The sequence below is a fragment of the Callospermophilus lateralis genome, unplaced genomic scaffold, assembly GCF_048772815.1.
Source record: "Callospermophilus lateralis isolate mCalLat2 unplaced genomic scaffold, mCalLat2.hap1 Scaffold_1064, whole genome shotgun sequence".
NCBI lineage: Eukaryota > Metazoa > Chordata > Mammalia > Rodentia > Sciuridae > Callospermophilus > Callospermophilus lateralis.
Genome location: NW_027510853.1, coordinates 408,155 through 425,209, shown reverse-complemented (window position 1 = coordinate 425,209; position 17,055 = coordinate 408,155). Strand labels below are relative to the sequence as shown.

The following is a 17,055-nucleotide window of genomic DNA, read 5'->3' as shown; positions in this document are numbered from 1 at the left end:
TTTAAAACATTCAAGAAAACAACTGGGTTGGATCATACTAAAAGAAGATAATATTGGGCTGGGTACAGTGGCGCCTGCCTGTAATCCCTGCAGCTTGGGAGGCTAAGACAGGAGGATCTCAGATTCAAAGCCAGCCTCAGTAAAATCAAGGTGCTAAGCAACTCAGTGAGACCCTGTCTCTAAAATAAAATACCAAATAGGTCTGGGGATATGGGCTCAGTGGTCAAGTGTCATGAGTTCAATCCCCAGTACCCCCCCACCCAGAAAATGAGATAATATTATTCTGTCAAAAAGTGCCTCCAACTAGAAATGATAACTGAAAGGCTGGGACTGTAGCTCAGTGGTAGAGCACCCGAATCACACATGTGAGGCACTGGGTTTGATCCTCACTACCACATAAAAATAAATAAAGACATTTGGTCCAACTACAACTAAATATATATATATATATATATATATATATATATATATATATATATATATATATATATATATATATATATATATTTGGGGGAAACATTTTTTTCATATAGTTTTTGTTACCTTTTTAATATTATCAGATGACAATGCTGTGGGGTTGATTTTATTTTAAAAAGTTCTGTGCCAGGACAGTGGCACATGCCTAAATTCAGGAGGCTGAGACAAGACTATCACAAGTTGAAGGCTAGCCTTAGCAACTTAATAAAAAGTAAAAAGAAATCATCATTGCATCCTTTTTGCCTTGATATTAGCCTCTTCAAGGACCCCTTATTTTTGACTGAAAGCTAGACAGTGTACTGAATAATAGGAACTGAGGTAAATAGGCCATTTATTTGGTGAGATTTTGTGCTCATCTGTCTAGAAGTTCAGTCATGTTTAGTGTTTTCTGTTGCCAAAGAGGCCAGAAACTTTCAGATTCCTATAATGTGCTTATTTTCATTTCTTGCCAGAAAGAATTTGTGTCTTCAACTCTTTCATCTCTAATTCTCTAAAGTTGTGCGGAGGCTTTTTGGTATAGTGGCACAGTAGAGAGGAAGGAAGGATTCTGTGGTCTATGATTAGATCATGGTGTTGAGTGAGCCTGTATTGCTGGGGTGTGACTTTCACTGGTGTTTCCTACTTTTCCACCACCACTAGCACCTTGCAGGAGATAAGAGCCTGGAGTAGGAGAAACGCCTTCCCCCTTGAGGGACAAGGCTCTGGTGAAATCCTTGTACTTGGAGAGTAGGTTTCTGTTCTGGAGAATGGTGGCTCTTTTCACAATGGACCTCCATGTCCAGGATCACTATTCTCAAGGGACCTAAATGTGGTCTGCCCTCTGGGATTCACCAATCAGGGCTCCTTTCCATTATTGCCACCACCCATCTCAGGCACTGATACCATGCTCCAACTTCATTCCCTTTCTACACAGCCCCCTGACTGCAACTCCTCCTGGAGTCACTTGCTTGGTGGTTGGTGGCAAGGACTCTGGAGCCAGACCTCATAAGTCCAAATCACAGCTCTACAACTGTCCAGCAGGGAGACCTTGGGTAGCACTTAGCACCTGGTCACTCAATTTCCCTATCTGTAAAACAAGGAATTGTGGGTTAATTCATGTAAACCACATAGAACAGTGGTTGTGCCACAAAGTGCCCTGTGTGCTGAAGACAGACCACGATATATGCTGATGTAGAAGGGGAAAAGGTACACTCATACACTGCTGGTGGGACTGCAAATTGGTGCAACCCAATCTGGAAAGCAGTATGGAGATTCCTTAGAAAACTTGGAATAGAACCACCATTTGACCCAGCTATCCCTCTCTTAGGTCTATACCTAAATGACTTAAAATCAGCATATTACAGGGACACAGTCACATCAATGTGTATAGCAGCTCAATTCACAATTGCTAAACTGTGGAAACAGCCTGGATGCCCGTCAATAGATGAATGGATAGAGAAACTGTGGTATATATACCTAATGGAATATTACTCAGCATTAAAAGAGAATAAAATTACGACATGTAATGAATGGAGTTAGAGAATATCATGCTAAATCAAGTAAGCCAATCCCAAAAATCCAAAGGCTGAATGTTCTCTCTGATAAGGAAAAATGGAGGAACTTTGATGGGGCAAAGGGGAGGCAGAGGTGAGGAGGGGGCATGGGGGTAGGAAAGATGGTGGAATGAGATGGACATCATTACCCTAGGTACATGTATGAATGCACATATGGTGTGAACGCTACATCAGGTACAACCATAGAAATGTAAATTTGTGCTGCAGTTGTGTACAATGAATTAAAATGCATGGTGCTGTCATATATATCTAATGAAAAATACAAAACAAAAAGAGAAACCCTAAGGCTAGCATGGTCTGCTCCAAAGCTCAATAGACCTGGTAGTTATGATTCTAGTACCACTGCTAACCTTTTTCCATGACCCAATGCATGTCATCCCTTCTTCTTGTGCTACAACAGAAATTGACATAAAACTTGGTGGTAGACTGTGACCCAAACATCACTTCATTCTCAGTAGAAACACAACTGACCAAGAGAAATCTGAAAAAAAATATTCAACATTACTAATCACTAGAGAAATGCAATTAAAATCATAATGGGATACCCTCTCGCACCTATTAGAATGGTTATTATCAAAAAGACAAAAGAACCAGTGGCACATGCCTTAATCTCAGGAACTCAGGAGGCTGAGGCAGGAGGATTATAAATTCAAGGTAAACCTCAGCAACTCAGTGAGACCTGATCTCAAAATAAAAAGTAAAAAGGTCTCCAGATGGCTATCAGGGTTAAAGTCCCCCTGGGTTCAACCCCCATCATAAATAAAAGAAAAAGAAAGACAAAAGATTTTAAGTACTGGTCAGGATGTGGAGAAACTAGAATTCTTGTACTATGTTTGGGGGAATGTAAATTAGTACAGTCATTATGGAAATTAGTATGGGAAGTTTCTTTAAAACTTAAAAATAGAGCTCAGTTGGGAGAGTGCTTGCCTTGCATGGACAAGGCCCTGGGTTCAATCCCCAGCACCAAAAAAAACAAAAACAAAAAACAAAAAACTACCCTATGGTCCAGCCAATCGGTGCATGAATGGATACAGAAAATGTGGTTTAGAAATATAAGGGGATACTCTTTAGTCTTTAAAAAAAATATAAGGAAATTCTGTCATTTATGACAAATGAATGAGGCCAAAGGACGTTTTATTGGGGGAAATAGCCACGCACAGGGCAACAATCACATGATCTCACCTACATGTGGAATCTATAAAAGTTGAACTCATAGAAACAGAGAGCAGAATGGTGACTGCCAGGGGCCCAGGAGTGGCTGGGCTGTGGAGGGGGAAGATGCTGGTCCCAGGAGAACAAATTACACTTAGATGAGAGGGATGAGTTTAAGGGATCTATTGTGCAATATAATGACTACAGTTAATAATAACATACAACAGAATGAGTACAGTTGATAATGTTATCTACACTAAAAATGACTCAAAGAGTAGATTTTAAGGGTCCTCACCACAAATAAGAATATGAAGTAATGTATATGTTAAAAAGCTTGACTCAGACGTTCTTCAATGTAACATTTTTCAAATTATGTTATATGCCATAAATATGTACAAATTATTATTAGTATTGTTATTATCATCATCATCAGGGATTGAACCTAGGATTGTTTAACCATTGAGTCACATCCCCAGCTCATTTTATTTTTGAGAGAGAATTACATCATAAATCCCACCATGGAAGTGAGTAAACTGGGAAGATATTTAATTGGTAGATTTCTACCTCCTTCCCCAAACTGGAGCTCTGTTACAACAAAAAGGAAGAAGTGGAGCTAGGATAGGCAATGAACACTGTTGACTCCAATTAGCACTGGGCCTGAAAGGGGGATGACCATCACCAAACTTCTCCCCATGCCATCTTCACATAATTTATGGCCTCTGTATTAGCCTGCTTTTTGTTGCTCTAACAAAATACCCGAGAACAGATAATTTATAAGGAGGTAAGTTTTATTTAACTCAGTATCCAAGATTTGGCAGCTCCTGCAAGTGATCTCTGGTGAGGGTGTTCACCAGATTGTGTGTCAGAAAACAGGGAGGGACCAATCTGGCTCTTTTGATAACAACTCCCTCTTACAGGAGCAAATGGGGGCCCATGAGAAGTCCATTACTCCCTTGAGGGGGCATCTTGCAGAGTGACTGAGTTACCTCCCACTAGGCCCACCTCTTTCAGGTTCTACCACCTCATCACTGAGGACCAACCCTCCAGCCTTTGAACCTTTGGGACAAACCACGTCATATCATCACAAGCTCCAACAAAGCTACCATCATCAGAGCAGGATGTCCCAGTCTACAACATGTGCGTATGTGGGGGTTGGGGAAGGTTGATCTCACAAGTCACTGGAAGCAGCCAGAGCCCCCATTCCAGAACCTCTGTGATGTCACTTCTGTTGTCATGGCAGTCTGGGTGCCAACCCAGAAGAGTTCGTTGGTGGCTTCAGTCTGTGAGACTTGGTGGTCTAGCCATGGCCTCTTCACAGAGTATCACGCCCCCAAATGAACCTCCGATCGAATCCTCATGGCTGAAACCAAGCCTGTTTCCAGCTTTTAATGCAATGCTTCTTATTACAATAAGTGGCATCTTCTTCGCCTTTCCGTGAGTCTCCCATGGAAGGTGTCAGTGTCTTAGACACAGAAGAGAAAATAGACAAGGACAGTACAGAGGCAGGGAGGGAAGTGGAGAGAGAGGGTCAGCAGGGGAAGGAGGATATAGAGTTAGAGGGAACCCAATGTGAAAGCACAGAGGTCTGGAGTGCCTGACGCATTTAGGGAACTATGAGAGACTGGTAATGCTGGTGACATGGTCTGATGACATGGCTGGAGTCTCCATGGTCTGTCTCTAACCTGGATATTTAGATCAGTCCTTAAGGCGAGTGAGTCCTACCTCAGGTGAACTAGGCCTTGTGGGGAGCTCTGGGTTTCCCCAGACTAGGACTGAGTCTGGCTCTGGTTTCAGGTGCCGGTGGTTGGCTCAGAATGGGCAGTGGGAATTTGCCGTGGTTTCGGGCCTATTCTTTATACTGTCCTTCTGCAGCCTCATTTTCCTCAACGGGTCAGACCCAGGCATTTTGCACAAAGGTAAGGCCTCAGACCCCTGGAGAAGGAGGTGGTATCCCAAGGGCTGATGCCTATAGGGGTGATTTCAAACATGCTAACCCCCCTCAACCCCACCCCCTGCCCCCGTGGCCTCAGGAGCCCTTCCCTCCATGTCATCATTACTTGGGCCCTGGAACTTCATTTCCCAAGCCACTGAAGTGCGAAAAAACAGAATCCTGGAGGTGTTCCAGCTGCTTTCGAAGGAAGGACTGGGCAGGCTGACAAGAGAGGCCAGCAGGCCCTTCCAAACCACGCAGTTCACTCCTCCGCGTTCCCATTTTACACACGACTTCAAGCACTGATCACTATTCCAAAAGGGGAGAGCTCTGTATAGAGCTCCTGTGGCTGGACAGCCCTTTCTCTCTGACTGCCGCCCATCTGAGTGGTCAGCTTGCTCAACAGGGACCGGGATTCCCCTGCACTCCTCCTCCCCACCCTTCTTGTTGCCCAATGATGCTATGGGGCAGCCCCAAGCAGTAGAATGGTGGAAGGGCCTCCTGCCACTGCCCAAATCTCTTCCCCTGCCAGGCTCCTTAGAAGAGGACCCCAACATTCAATACATAGCACGAGTGAACAACACGGCCTTTCGCCTGCAGTGGTGCTCGAAGTGTTCTTTCCATTGTCCACCCCGGACCCACCACTGTCCCTTCTGTAATATCTGTGTGGAGGTAAGTACTCCTCCTTCCTGTCCACTCACCAACCCATCCCAGGGCACCTGGCCAGGACCAGGAACCTCACATCATATGTGGTCCAGGGGTGGGTATGAGATCATCTTCCCACACTGCTACAAGTGGCTCTCAGCCACTCTTGGTCACTTATATATGTTATTGCCTCCAGTTCTGCACTTGTCCTGAGATGCTGGCATTGCTTGCACAGGTGCTGACATGCAAAGGGCACCATCTGTGCTGAGCCTGGTGGAGTCAAGGGGAGGAAAGGCAGTGACTGTCCCACTAGCTTGCTGATACTAGATACCCATAACTTTAGGCTGGCTGCTGCCCTGTTCTGGGTATTGTTGCCTGTCCACCTCTGGGTGTCCAATTGAGGGTTTCCTGGGTTCCGAGTGCTCTTCTCTCATGTGCACACCTTGCACGGGTTTCCAAGTACAGAAGGCTGGCTGGGCTAGAAATTCTTCTCATCCTTACCCAGTATCTGAAAAAATACAGCTTCACAGCTTTTCTGTATCCTGCTCAAAGTGACACCAGGCAGGTCTTGTCTCTAGAGACCTCACTCATGACAAATGACCTGATGAGCCATGGCGTCCTAACTGTGCTCTATCCATGGACGTGCTGGTTTCACCCTGGAGATGGGAGCTCACGTGCAGGGCCAAGAGCAGGAGGTCTAGGGGCTGGGTTGAGGGGGGGCCTCAAGATTTGGGGGTATTGGGCTAAGCCAAATAGACCCTCAAGGTCTGCCTTCTCTCCCCTAGGACTTTGACCACCACTGCCTGTGGGTAAACAATTGTGTAGGTCAAAGAAATTTCCGCGTATTCGTGCTGCTGCTGGTGTCCCTGTGCCTTTATCTGGTTGTTCTTCTGGCTACCAGTGTGCTTTTTCTCATTCGTACAAGACACATGCCCTTGTCGCTGGACTCAGCCATGGCGTATCCACCCAGTCCCAAGGGCCCACACTGGGAAGAGAATGGGTTGTGGGGAGGGACGGACAGCCAAGGGGCAGGACAGCCAAGAGGTGGGGTTAACCGAGGGAGGGCTGATGTTGTGGGCAGGGCTAAAGGGAGAAGCTACTTGGGAGGACCTATGAAGGACAGATTGAAGGCGAGTGGGGTCAGGGAGATGGGCGTGGTAGGATGGACTATGGAGTTAAGAATCTAGGGAGGCCAAGAAGTGGGGTAATGAAGGTTGAAAAGGGTCAAGTGGGAGGCCAGCATGGTGGGGTGAGGTTTCTCTTGGGTGTGCTGGATTAATTGTCCAGTCCAGGGAGGAAAAAGTGGGTGGGCGGGGCCAGCCAGGGCGGGGCTAATGAGGGCTGTGGGTCGTTGGGCGGGGCCAGGAGAGAAGAGTTTGTCTGTTCTTCTTAGCTTGTGTATGCACAGCATCGCAGTAGCTGTACCCGTCTTGGTACTCCTGCTGCCTGTCATTCTGCTCCTGATGATACAGGCTGTGTCGGTGAGCAAGGTAAGCGAGTACTGCAATACCAGACGGTGCGGAGGCATCTTGCATCTTTGGGAATCCGGCACTTTCGGCTGATCTTCACTGCCCTTGGTCCTGATGGTGCCTCATGAGTCCTTCCAGACCCACCCCTTAAGATGCAGCTCAGATCTTTCCTCCCCCTGGAGCTCAGTGGTCATTCTTCCTCGTGGGTGCATTGCATGGAGAGCCTGTTATTTGAGGGATGGGTGCATCATGCGCTTGTGTTGATAAGAACCCTGTGATCAGAATAACACCAGCAGACACCTAGGGAAACGCTTGAGACGGGGGTCGGTCCTGAGTGGTGTAGCAGCCTGCAAGAAACTGAGTTTGGCGAGGCCAGCATTGTAGAGGAGGACGTGCCACTCTTCCTGTCCTAGGTGTGATTTTGCAAAGGTGGAAGACAGGAGGGTGTTGTCTGTGAGAGGCACACCTTTGCAAAAAGGCAGAGAAACCCGAATGTAGGATGTTAAGGAAATGAGGAAGGAACGATTCTAAATCAAACCCAAGGTGCCAGATAATTTATAAGGAGGAGTCAAGATTAAAAAGCCACTAAAAGTTGAGCGTGAAATTTAGTTTTGATGAAGTGGAAACCTGGGAGCCATGGTGGGATTTAAAAGAAAAAACAACAAAAACTCATTTATTGAGGAATAAATTAAAACTGCAAAATTCACCCTTTTAGTCTAGGATACGGGATTTTGACAACTGTATACTGTCCTGCATTCTCCAGCATGATCAAGTTTAGGCAGTTTCTTTACTCCAGAATATCCTTTCATTCACCTGTTGTTGTCAGTCTCTCTCCCTATGTCCTTCTGGTTTTTCTTTTTTTCCAGGATCACATGTAAATGGAGTCATTGCCTTCTTTTCTCTGGCTTTATTTATTTAGGACAATGTATTTGAGATTCATCCATGTTGTCGCTCATATCAGTATTTTATTTCTTTTATTGCTGTGTAGAAGCGTATGGATGCCCTATAGATTGTTTATACATTCATCAAACGAAGGATTTTTTACATTATGTCTAGTTTTTGCGAGTATTTTTGTTTGTTTTGTTTTGTTTGTTTCATACTAGAAATTGAACCGGGGGGTGTTTAATTACTGAGGCACATCCCTAGCACCCATCCCATTATGTTTAAATTTTTTTTTTTTTAATTTTCAGACAGGGTCTCACTAAGTTGCTTAGCACATCACTAAGTTGCTGAGGCTGACTTTGAACTTGCCATCCTCTTGCGTCAGGCTCCCAAGCCTCTGGGATTATAGGTGTGGGCCACTATGCCTAGCTAGTTTGGGGTAGTTATAAATAAAGCTGCCCCATACATTGATGCACAGGCATGTGAACATAAGTTTTGTTTTTTGTTGAATAAATTCTTAAGGGTGGCATTGCTGAGTCATAAGGTAAACACGTGTGGAACTTTGTAGGAAATTGCCAAATTTGTCTTCCAAAACAACTGTAAGGTTTCTAAATTCTACCAGCAATGTTGGGAATTCCAGTTGCTTCACATCCTCACCAACATTTCACACTTTTTTTTTCAAATATATTTTAGGTATCAGTTGACCTTGTATTTATTTATATGCAGTGCTAAGAATCAAATTCAGTGCCTCACACACACTAGGCAAGCATTGTACCACTGAGCCACAACCCCAGCCCCTCACACTGTCCTTTGTTATTTTGTTTTGTCTTTTAATCAAACCTGTCTTATTAAATGAGTCGTAGTATTTCATTAAGGTTCCAGGTTGTGTTTTCCTAATGAGTAATGATGTTGAGCCTATTTTCATGTCTGTTTGGCCTTCAGTGGGTCTTTGGTAAAATGTTTACTCCTGGCAGGGCACAGTGGCGCACACCTGTAATCCCAGCAGCTTGGGAGGCTGAGACAGGAGGATTCCGAGTTCAAAGCCAGCCTCAGCAAAGCGAGGCACTAAGCAACTCTGTGAGACCCTGTCTCTAATAAAATACAAAAAAAAAAAAGGACTGGGGATGTGGCTCAGTGGTTGACTGTCCCTATATTCAATTCGTGGTACCCACTCCCCCCCAAAAGCGTTTACTCCAATCTTTTGCCCATTTGAAAAAACGGTTGTTTTCTTATTGAGTTTTAAGAGTTTTCTACATCAGATTCAGATCTAGGTTTTGCACATCTCTTCTTGCAATCTGTGACTTGTCATTCCATTTTCTTCATAGCATCTTCCCAAGAGCAGGAGTCCTTAGTGTTGTTTTTCTAGGACTAGGGGTTGAATCCGGGGTGCTCAACCACTGAGTTCTCCCTCAGCATTTTGTGGCTGTTGTACATTCTACATAGAAAATTGTCATCTGTGAAGAACAGTTTCATTACCTTCTTTGCAATCTGTGTATCTTTATTGCTTTTTCTTTTTAGTGTTGAATAGGAATGATAGGGGTGGGCATCTCTGCCCTGGGATTCCTTTAGTATGGCAATCTCTTGACTAAAGGCTCTTTCAGTAAGACTGGTGGGCAGCATCAGTGGGGGAGGGGACGCTGCAGACCCCGAGACAGTGAACAGACAGAGGAGCCTACCTGCTCATCACCTCCCATCCTTTTAATCCCCAGCCCACCACTGCCATATCTGGTCCTCCTCCCACCTGAGACTCTGTGCTTGGCCCTTATTCATCAGCCCTGTGGTCTGCCTTTACTTTGAGCTTGACCTTTACTGCTTTGTGTACTGAAGGCCTTCAGCCCAGATTTTCCTGGGCCATGTGATTTTTGACTAGGAAACTATGATGGGGCCTCCCCACTGCCCCTGTCCTCCCAGATAGTGAAATTCAGTTAAGGCATAATTTTAGAAAAAAAAAAATGAGAGGTGGGGAAATGAAGTGGGAGTGGGGTGGTGACATTGTCTTTGGAGCAATTGAGCAGCACAAGGAAGAGTTTAAAAGGTATCTGAAAGGGGCTGGGGTTGTAGCTCCGTGGCAGAGAACTTGCCTAGCATGTGTGAGGCACTGAGTTTGATCCTCAGCACCCCATACAAATTAAAAAATAATAATAAGGTCTATCAACAACTAAAAAATATTTTTTTTAAAAAGGGGGGTGTGTGGAAGGATGAGGTAAGAGGACAGGTGTGGCCAATGGAGACAGAACAAGGATCTTGCACAGGGAGGCACAGGATGATGAGGAGCCCTGAGAAGGCAGGAGAAAGGAGTGCAGTGTCAGCACTGTCTGCGGAGAGCTGCTCACAAGTGGGTCAAGGGAGGTCACTCTTCCTAGGAGCATAGGAAGGCAGGAGGCCCTGGGTCACTCTTGGGCTCCCCTGCCCTTAGAATCTTGCTCCAGGCCTGGGCTGAGCCCTGGCTAAGCTGACTGACTTAGGAGGAGTCACTGTGAGATGGCCTTGCCCAGTCCTGCTGATTCTGAGCTCCTCTTCCCATCCCCATCTCCCTCCAGGGCAAATCACTCCGGAACAACAACCCCTTCGACCAGGGCTGTGCCAACAACTGGTATTTGACCATTTGTATGCCAGTGGGACCCAAGTGAGTTGGTAAACTGAAGGCTCAAGTGGTGGATCTCTGGGGCTGGTGGGAGTGGGGTGAGATAAAGCTGGGTTTTCTTCTTTGGTCCCTGACCCCAGCTCCCAGGCCCTGTCACCCATTGTCCTTTCCTTTGGGGTTTTCCCCAAGGCACTCTGGGAGCCTCTGGGAACGTCCCTATTCATTGCCCTTCTAGGTTCTTGCCCTAAGAAATGGAGTAGAGGGGAAATGCAGCCTGGATGAGACTCCTGGCTGGGAACCCTGGGCTCTGTGCTTTCCAAGCTGAGGGTGAGGGTGGTCAGGGGGACCAGGCCAAGGTGGGTAGTGACTCCCTGCATTTGGTCTATCACGCCCCAGGTACATGTCTGCAGCTACTTGGATGCAGCAGGCGGAAGGCACGGAGTGGGACCCTGAGCAAGGGGACCCAGTGCACACACGGTTCTCGCCACAATATTCCCGTCAACACCGTCCCACAGAGCTCCCTGGGCCCACATCTCCAACACATGGGCAGGGCCCCCCAGGGAGTGGCGAGGCTGCAGCTTTACAGGAGGTGAGGAATAGTGGGTGTGCATTGGGAGAAGGATGTCTGTGGGTCACACATGTGTTGGGGGAGGCTCCTGAGGTTGGGCTGGCCCTGAAGCTGAAGCACATGGAGCTTAAGGAACGGAAATATGAACCTGAGTGTGCGGGTTCCAGGTTTCAGAGTACTCCCAGGTGTTGCTGAATAGACAAAGAGAAAAGACTGCACCACTAATTTGCTAGTTGGCCTTGGCCAGTCCCTTACCTTTCTAGGCCTCAGTTTCCTCAGTTATTAATGAGGATGGAGACTACTAATTTATGTTTTAAAGGAGATTCTTTTTTGGGGGGAAGGGGGACAGGGAATTGAACTCAGGGCACTCGACCCCTGAGCCACATCCCCAGCCCTATTTTGTATTTTATTTAGAGACAGGTTCTCACTAAGTTACTTAGTGCCTCACTTTTGCTGAGGCTGGCTTTGAACTTGTGATCCTCCTGCCTCAGCCTCCCAGGCCACTAGAATTATAGTCATGTGCCACTGTGCCTGGCTCTTTTTTTTTTAATGGAAATTTGTACTTGAAATCCCATGTGAAATATATGAAGTGGAGCATTAGGAGTGCAGTAGGGTAGATAACCCATGGTGTCCACCAAGGGCCCTTGCATTACTTGGGGTAAAAGCCCTCTCCTTTGTCCTGTCTCCTGGGGCCCAGAGCCATGACTGTGAACTGCAGGGTAGAAGCTAGAAAGAACACCCATATATTGACTTATGTGTTTAGATTTCCATCAGCCCGATGCCGCAGCAAAAAGCCCACAGAGAAGACTTGGCCTCCCATCCACGAGCCTCTCACTCACCCATTCAAACTGCTGGATACCAGGACATCTGAACTTCATCTTTTGAGCCTCCATGTGGAGGCCTCTCGTAGCTGAGCCCTCAATCACTCCCCTATTGGGAGTGCTAAGACTTCCATTCCTGTTGTACATTTGTAAATAGTTTTTACTTCTTCCTATGGCTGCTCTGTCTGTTTGTTCTAGGTTTAGAGAAGCGGTGTTTCCTGGGGATGTAGGGAGGCTCTGAGGGGTTGGAACAAAGCCCTCTTGGAAGGGAAAGATCCTTGCTCTCTGAGAACCCAAGCTAGGGAACCAACATTGTCTAGCTCATTGACCTTGAGCAAGACACTTGTCATTTCTCTCATCCTTAAAATGTGGCAACAGTAATAATCACAGTGACTGACCTGGCTGGCTTCCTGGCAAGGGCTGGAGATGGGAGGAGAGAAAACCCCCAGCTAGCACTAGGGATGGAGCAAGCCCTGTCCTGCAGCATCCCTGTCTGACTACAGGGGGTGCCAGCTGCCCAGGAATTTGAAAACCAAGTCTGGCCCAGCCCTCTAGTGGGAGGTGAGCCAGCCTGAGTCAGTCTGGAGCCCCCTCCTGGGCGCCTCCTCCCCAGATGTGGGAGGGTGGGGGCATTCATCCTGCATCTCTCCTGCAACTGTGTCCCACCCTGGTCCCTTCCCCCTGGGGTGCATCAGTTGCTGGTTCTGGTCCTGTCCCTGGGGTAGGCTCAGGAATTTTGAGTCTGCAGGCCCCAGAGTGTTGGGCAGGGGGCACATCAAACCGTGTGTCTGTTAGTCTCCAGAGTGTGATCTTGGGACTGGGCATAATATCACTTTCGTAGTAGGTTGTTGGAGGAGGAGGTGAGGTGTTTCATCTAGTGCACAGCAGGCAAGCAATGGATGCAGCTGGAATGATTTATGGTTATTTTCTCCACTAGTTGGGCGACCCAACCATGTCAGAATTTCCAGAGTACTATTAGTGGTTGTGGGGCTCTCTGAATTTGTATCAAGGACCCCATATCATCTTGCCACATGAAGCATCAGGACAGACAAACTATACTGCTTCTTTCCATACTTGTATCTGGGTGAAACCATCTTGTGTGATAAAGGTGGAGGCAAAAGGATGTCACCCAAGGGGTCAGATGCATGTCCCTAGGGTGTGTGTGTGTGTGTGTGTGTGTGTGTGTGTGTGTGTGAGAGAGAGAGAGAGAGAGAGAGAGAGAGAGAGAGAGAGAGAGAGAGAGAGAGTATGCACATGTTTGGTATGAGTTCATCCTCGGGGGTGTGTTCGCCCAGCCCCTTATCCTTTCTGACCAACTTTAGGAGGTGGGTGACCTATGATGCAGGATGTGTCTCCAAGTCTCCAGACCACAAAGTCCCACGACAAGACTGCTCTTCCCTCTTCCTTCCCTCCTCAACCTCTCCTGGGAAGCCCAGGCCCAGCCCCACCCCCCTGCCCTGGCTTGAACTCCAACACTTCTCATCCCCTTTCCCTGTCCCAATATCTATCTCCCTGGGCTCAAGTCCTTTTGGGGCTTAAGGCTTTTCTCAAATCTTATTCCTGCTCACTTCCTCTGTCTGGGAAGCCCAAGTTCATGGGCACATGGCAGAGAAAGAGGGGAGGAGTCCCTGTGCCCAGGTTTTAGTGCCTGTGAATCTGTGTGTGCAGTAGGGATGTCTCAACCCTGCTGACCAACAGGGGGAAAGGCCGAGTGGGGAAGCCAGAGGCTCCCAAGCTCATTCCCAAAGGACAGCCCTCCCAATAAACTGGATCTGAGTGAGGGAGGAGAGAGGTGGTCCAGGAGCCTGGGCCAAGTCCTGGATGTGCATCATGGAACTGCCTGGGTGGGGGAGTGCTGGAGGGAGTCCAGCTCCAAGCGGGGCCCAGAAGGCCAGGCCCCAGTCTCTGAGGAGTTCATGCTGCCTCCTCCAGCCCCGCTGGCTGTCCCCCTGCCATCCTGCCATTCCCCCTGCCATCCTGCCTGGTTCAGGTCTGCACTCATTGGCTCCCTGCCTTCAGGTATACAGGGCCTCACTCAGTCTCAGGCAAGGGCCTTTTAAGTCCTAAGCTAGATGTGACACATCTCCTTGACAATCTGGTCCTCAGTTTCCCCACTAGAAAAGGATGTAATTTCCCTCAGATTCTCAAAAGAGGACATGGCCTTTCCAAAGGCAAAGACTTCCTGCTCTGGGATGAAGATTTTAGGTGTGTCCGCCCCCTGCCCCCAGCCTAGGATTCCTAGGATTTCCTTAAGAAAGACCCTTGGATCAGGCTCATTGCTTCTTGAGCATTAAGTGGGACATAGAACATTCCTTCCTTTGACGTCCTCCACCATACCCTCTACCCTAAGCCTTGGGCCAGTCTTGTGCCTCCTTGCCAAGTTGAGAGGACCCAACTGGGCTGCACCCCCTTCCCTTTTTGCCCCCTTCTCATTTCTGCTGAATGTGCCCTTGATTCTCAGACATGCCCCACCCAATCCTTGGCCCATGGATAAGACAAGGGGTGTTATAGGGGACCAGTTATGGGGCCCACTGTCCACCTACCCAGGAAACTCTGCCATCCCTGGGCCAGAGCCAAGAAATGGCCCCCACGCCTGCAGGGCTACCAGGTGCCCACAAGCTCCTAGAACCGTAATGCCAGATTCGTGGGACCCCAATAGACCTCCAGGAGCCGAATCTGATGCAATTACACAAGAGTCTTTATTGCAGGCTCGCGCCTGGACTCTCAACCGTTTGCAATTCAGCGGTCCTGAGTAGTGAGTCCCAACCCTTAGTTAGTGAGAATTTATAGGTTTTGGGGGGATACACTATGCATCACAACATCACACAGAAAATCATTTTATACCGCGGGAAAATCAAACAACAATTCTTAACATTGATGAGCACATTCACTGGCCGGAACACGTTGGGTAAGGGTAGTGGGTGAATTCAAATGATGGATATATTTGAACTGATTGGTTTAGGCCCGGAAGGGTTGCAAGAGTCTCTATGCCAAACTGCAGGGTTGCCTAATCATGTTATACATCACGGAAACTACTGGGAGGTCACCTGACATTTCAGATATTTTTCCTGTCTCCTGCTGATTGGTGGTTGCTAGGGGGTTGCTATGGGTCCTCACCTAGCTTAACTGAGTCAGGGTCACCTAGCACCACAGATCCCTTTTGTTAAACAACTCAGCAGGGTGGGTATGTGCCTAAGAACCTTCTGTGGGTTTTTCCAAGGACAAGAGTCATGCCCCCTCCCTCTGGACAGGCCTTGAGGTAGAAGCTGATTTCTCAAAAATGGAGTCACATCAGTTTCTCAGAACCTGGGATGGAGAGCCTAGCATCTCCAGACCTTTCCTCATGGGCCTCTTGGGAAGTCAGGGCATATAGGATGAGACTCAACCTAGTCACCCAGCTCTGCCGCCAACTAATGTGCCACAGGAGAATCTGTCTTCCCTTTGCTAAAACTTGGAGTCCTCAAGGTAATCATAGATATCACACTGAGGGTCACAGACTCTTAAGTCTTTAGGGAGGGTAGGGACTCCGGGATACCTCATCCAGCTGTCTGCCACCTCCAGTTTTGCAGATGGGGCTCTTAGGTCCTGCAGAGGGAAGAGTTTGCCCAAGATAACCTGGTGGCATCAGCCTGATGGCTTTCTCTGGTTCCCAGGGGACCACTCTCATTCCTGCTTCCAGGGCCATTCCAGCAGGGGAAGGGCTTGGACAGTGACCACAGGGCCCCACTCTCTAGGCAAACTTAGAGCTGGCAGTGAAGTTCAGCACAGGGCTGTCTACTGAAAAGGCGGCCAGTTTGAACCCCTCTCCAACCCTGCACTGTGCCCATAGTGCTCCTGCTGCCTCTGGCTCAGCCCTGTCCTGCTCTGCCCTGAGGGCCCCACCCAAGAAGGCCTGCAAGTGGCTGAGGGTGAGGCAAGGCTAGGACCCCTGGGGCAGAGGAGCTGGTTGTCTGAGGAAGTGGGGGTGTCCTGCCCCTTTTACACACTTTAGAATTCCTTTGTTCTCATGCCTTCACTTCCTCACAACCTGCTTACTTGACCTAAAAGATGGAGTGATCCAAGGGCCAGAAGGAAGTGGATCAGGGGTCCTGGCAAGAAGGGAGCAGCCTAGGAGGCATTCATTAACAGCCCCTACAACTCCCTGCAGGGAGGAATAATCCCTGGAGGCTGGTAACCTTGGCAACAGGTGGAAAAGGGGAAGTGCTCTAGAGGTATTAACATTTTATTACTTTTCCTTTCAAACCAGCCTCCATCTTTCTGATCTGACCCATTATTTATTACTTGCACTGTCCTTTTGTCCCCACCAACAACACTTTCTGAATATGTGTCCTATGAAGACAATGAAATTTGATTCCACGTGTACAGACCACTGATTACTTCAATTTTCCTTACTTCCAATCACCTCTCCCCGTACCTTGGACCTCCCTGCTTCGTTATCATAAATATCCCTAAACCTTATGGGGGAGAGATCTGAGACTTGATCTGTCTTCTGGCTTGGCTGCCTCCTAAATAAACCTTTTCTCGTTTGCAAAACTGGTCATTTTGGGATAGTAATTTGGGAAGACAGAGAGACATACTAAGTGTCAAAAGCAGCGCCATAAACCGCTAAATGTGAAAGGCTCCCTCCAACACTTGCAACTTTGAGGGCAATGTGCAAAGGAGGGTGTAAAATTGTGTAGCTCTACCCTGCCTCCACCTCTAGACCAGCCCCTAGCTATCCTCCCTCTGCAAATACTAACACCCCATACCAACAGGTTGCTGTCTGTCTCTCTGGAGATAGCCTGCTTTTCCCCAAAGGGGTCTCTCTCTTAAGATAAGCCCCCATTCTTCCTTGAATATGTATCGACTTCACAAATAAACCTCTGTCTCTGCCTTTGACTGGTGCATGGTAAAATTCTTTTCTGTCATGTCTGCAAGAACCCTGCTGGCCTTGAGTCAAGTTCTCCATTTCTCTGGAAACTTCTCAGACCATTC

At 47.7% G+C, this 17,055-nt stretch overlaps 1 protein-coding gene across 1 annotated transcript in view; it reads left to right on the top strand.

Moving 5' to 3' along the window:
* The first annotated feature begins 4,485 nt into the window (after positions 1–4,485).
* Positions 4,486–17,055, top strand: part of LOC143386490 (palmitoyltransferase ZDHHC19-like) — a 31,678-nt gene continuing 19,108 nt past the window's right edge. The window contains exons 1-5 of the mRNA XM_077107998.1: positions 4,486–4,616; positions 4,977–5,098; positions 5,645–5,784; positions 6,543–6,715; positions 7,166–7,255. Coding sequence (XP_076964113.1) covers positions 4,486–4,616; positions 4,977–5,098; positions 5,645–5,784; positions 6,543–6,715; positions 7,166–7,255 — 656 coding nt within the window. The remainder of the gene's footprint in view (positions 4,617–4,976; positions 5,099–5,644; positions 5,785–6,542; positions 6,716–7,165; positions 7,256–17,055) is intronic.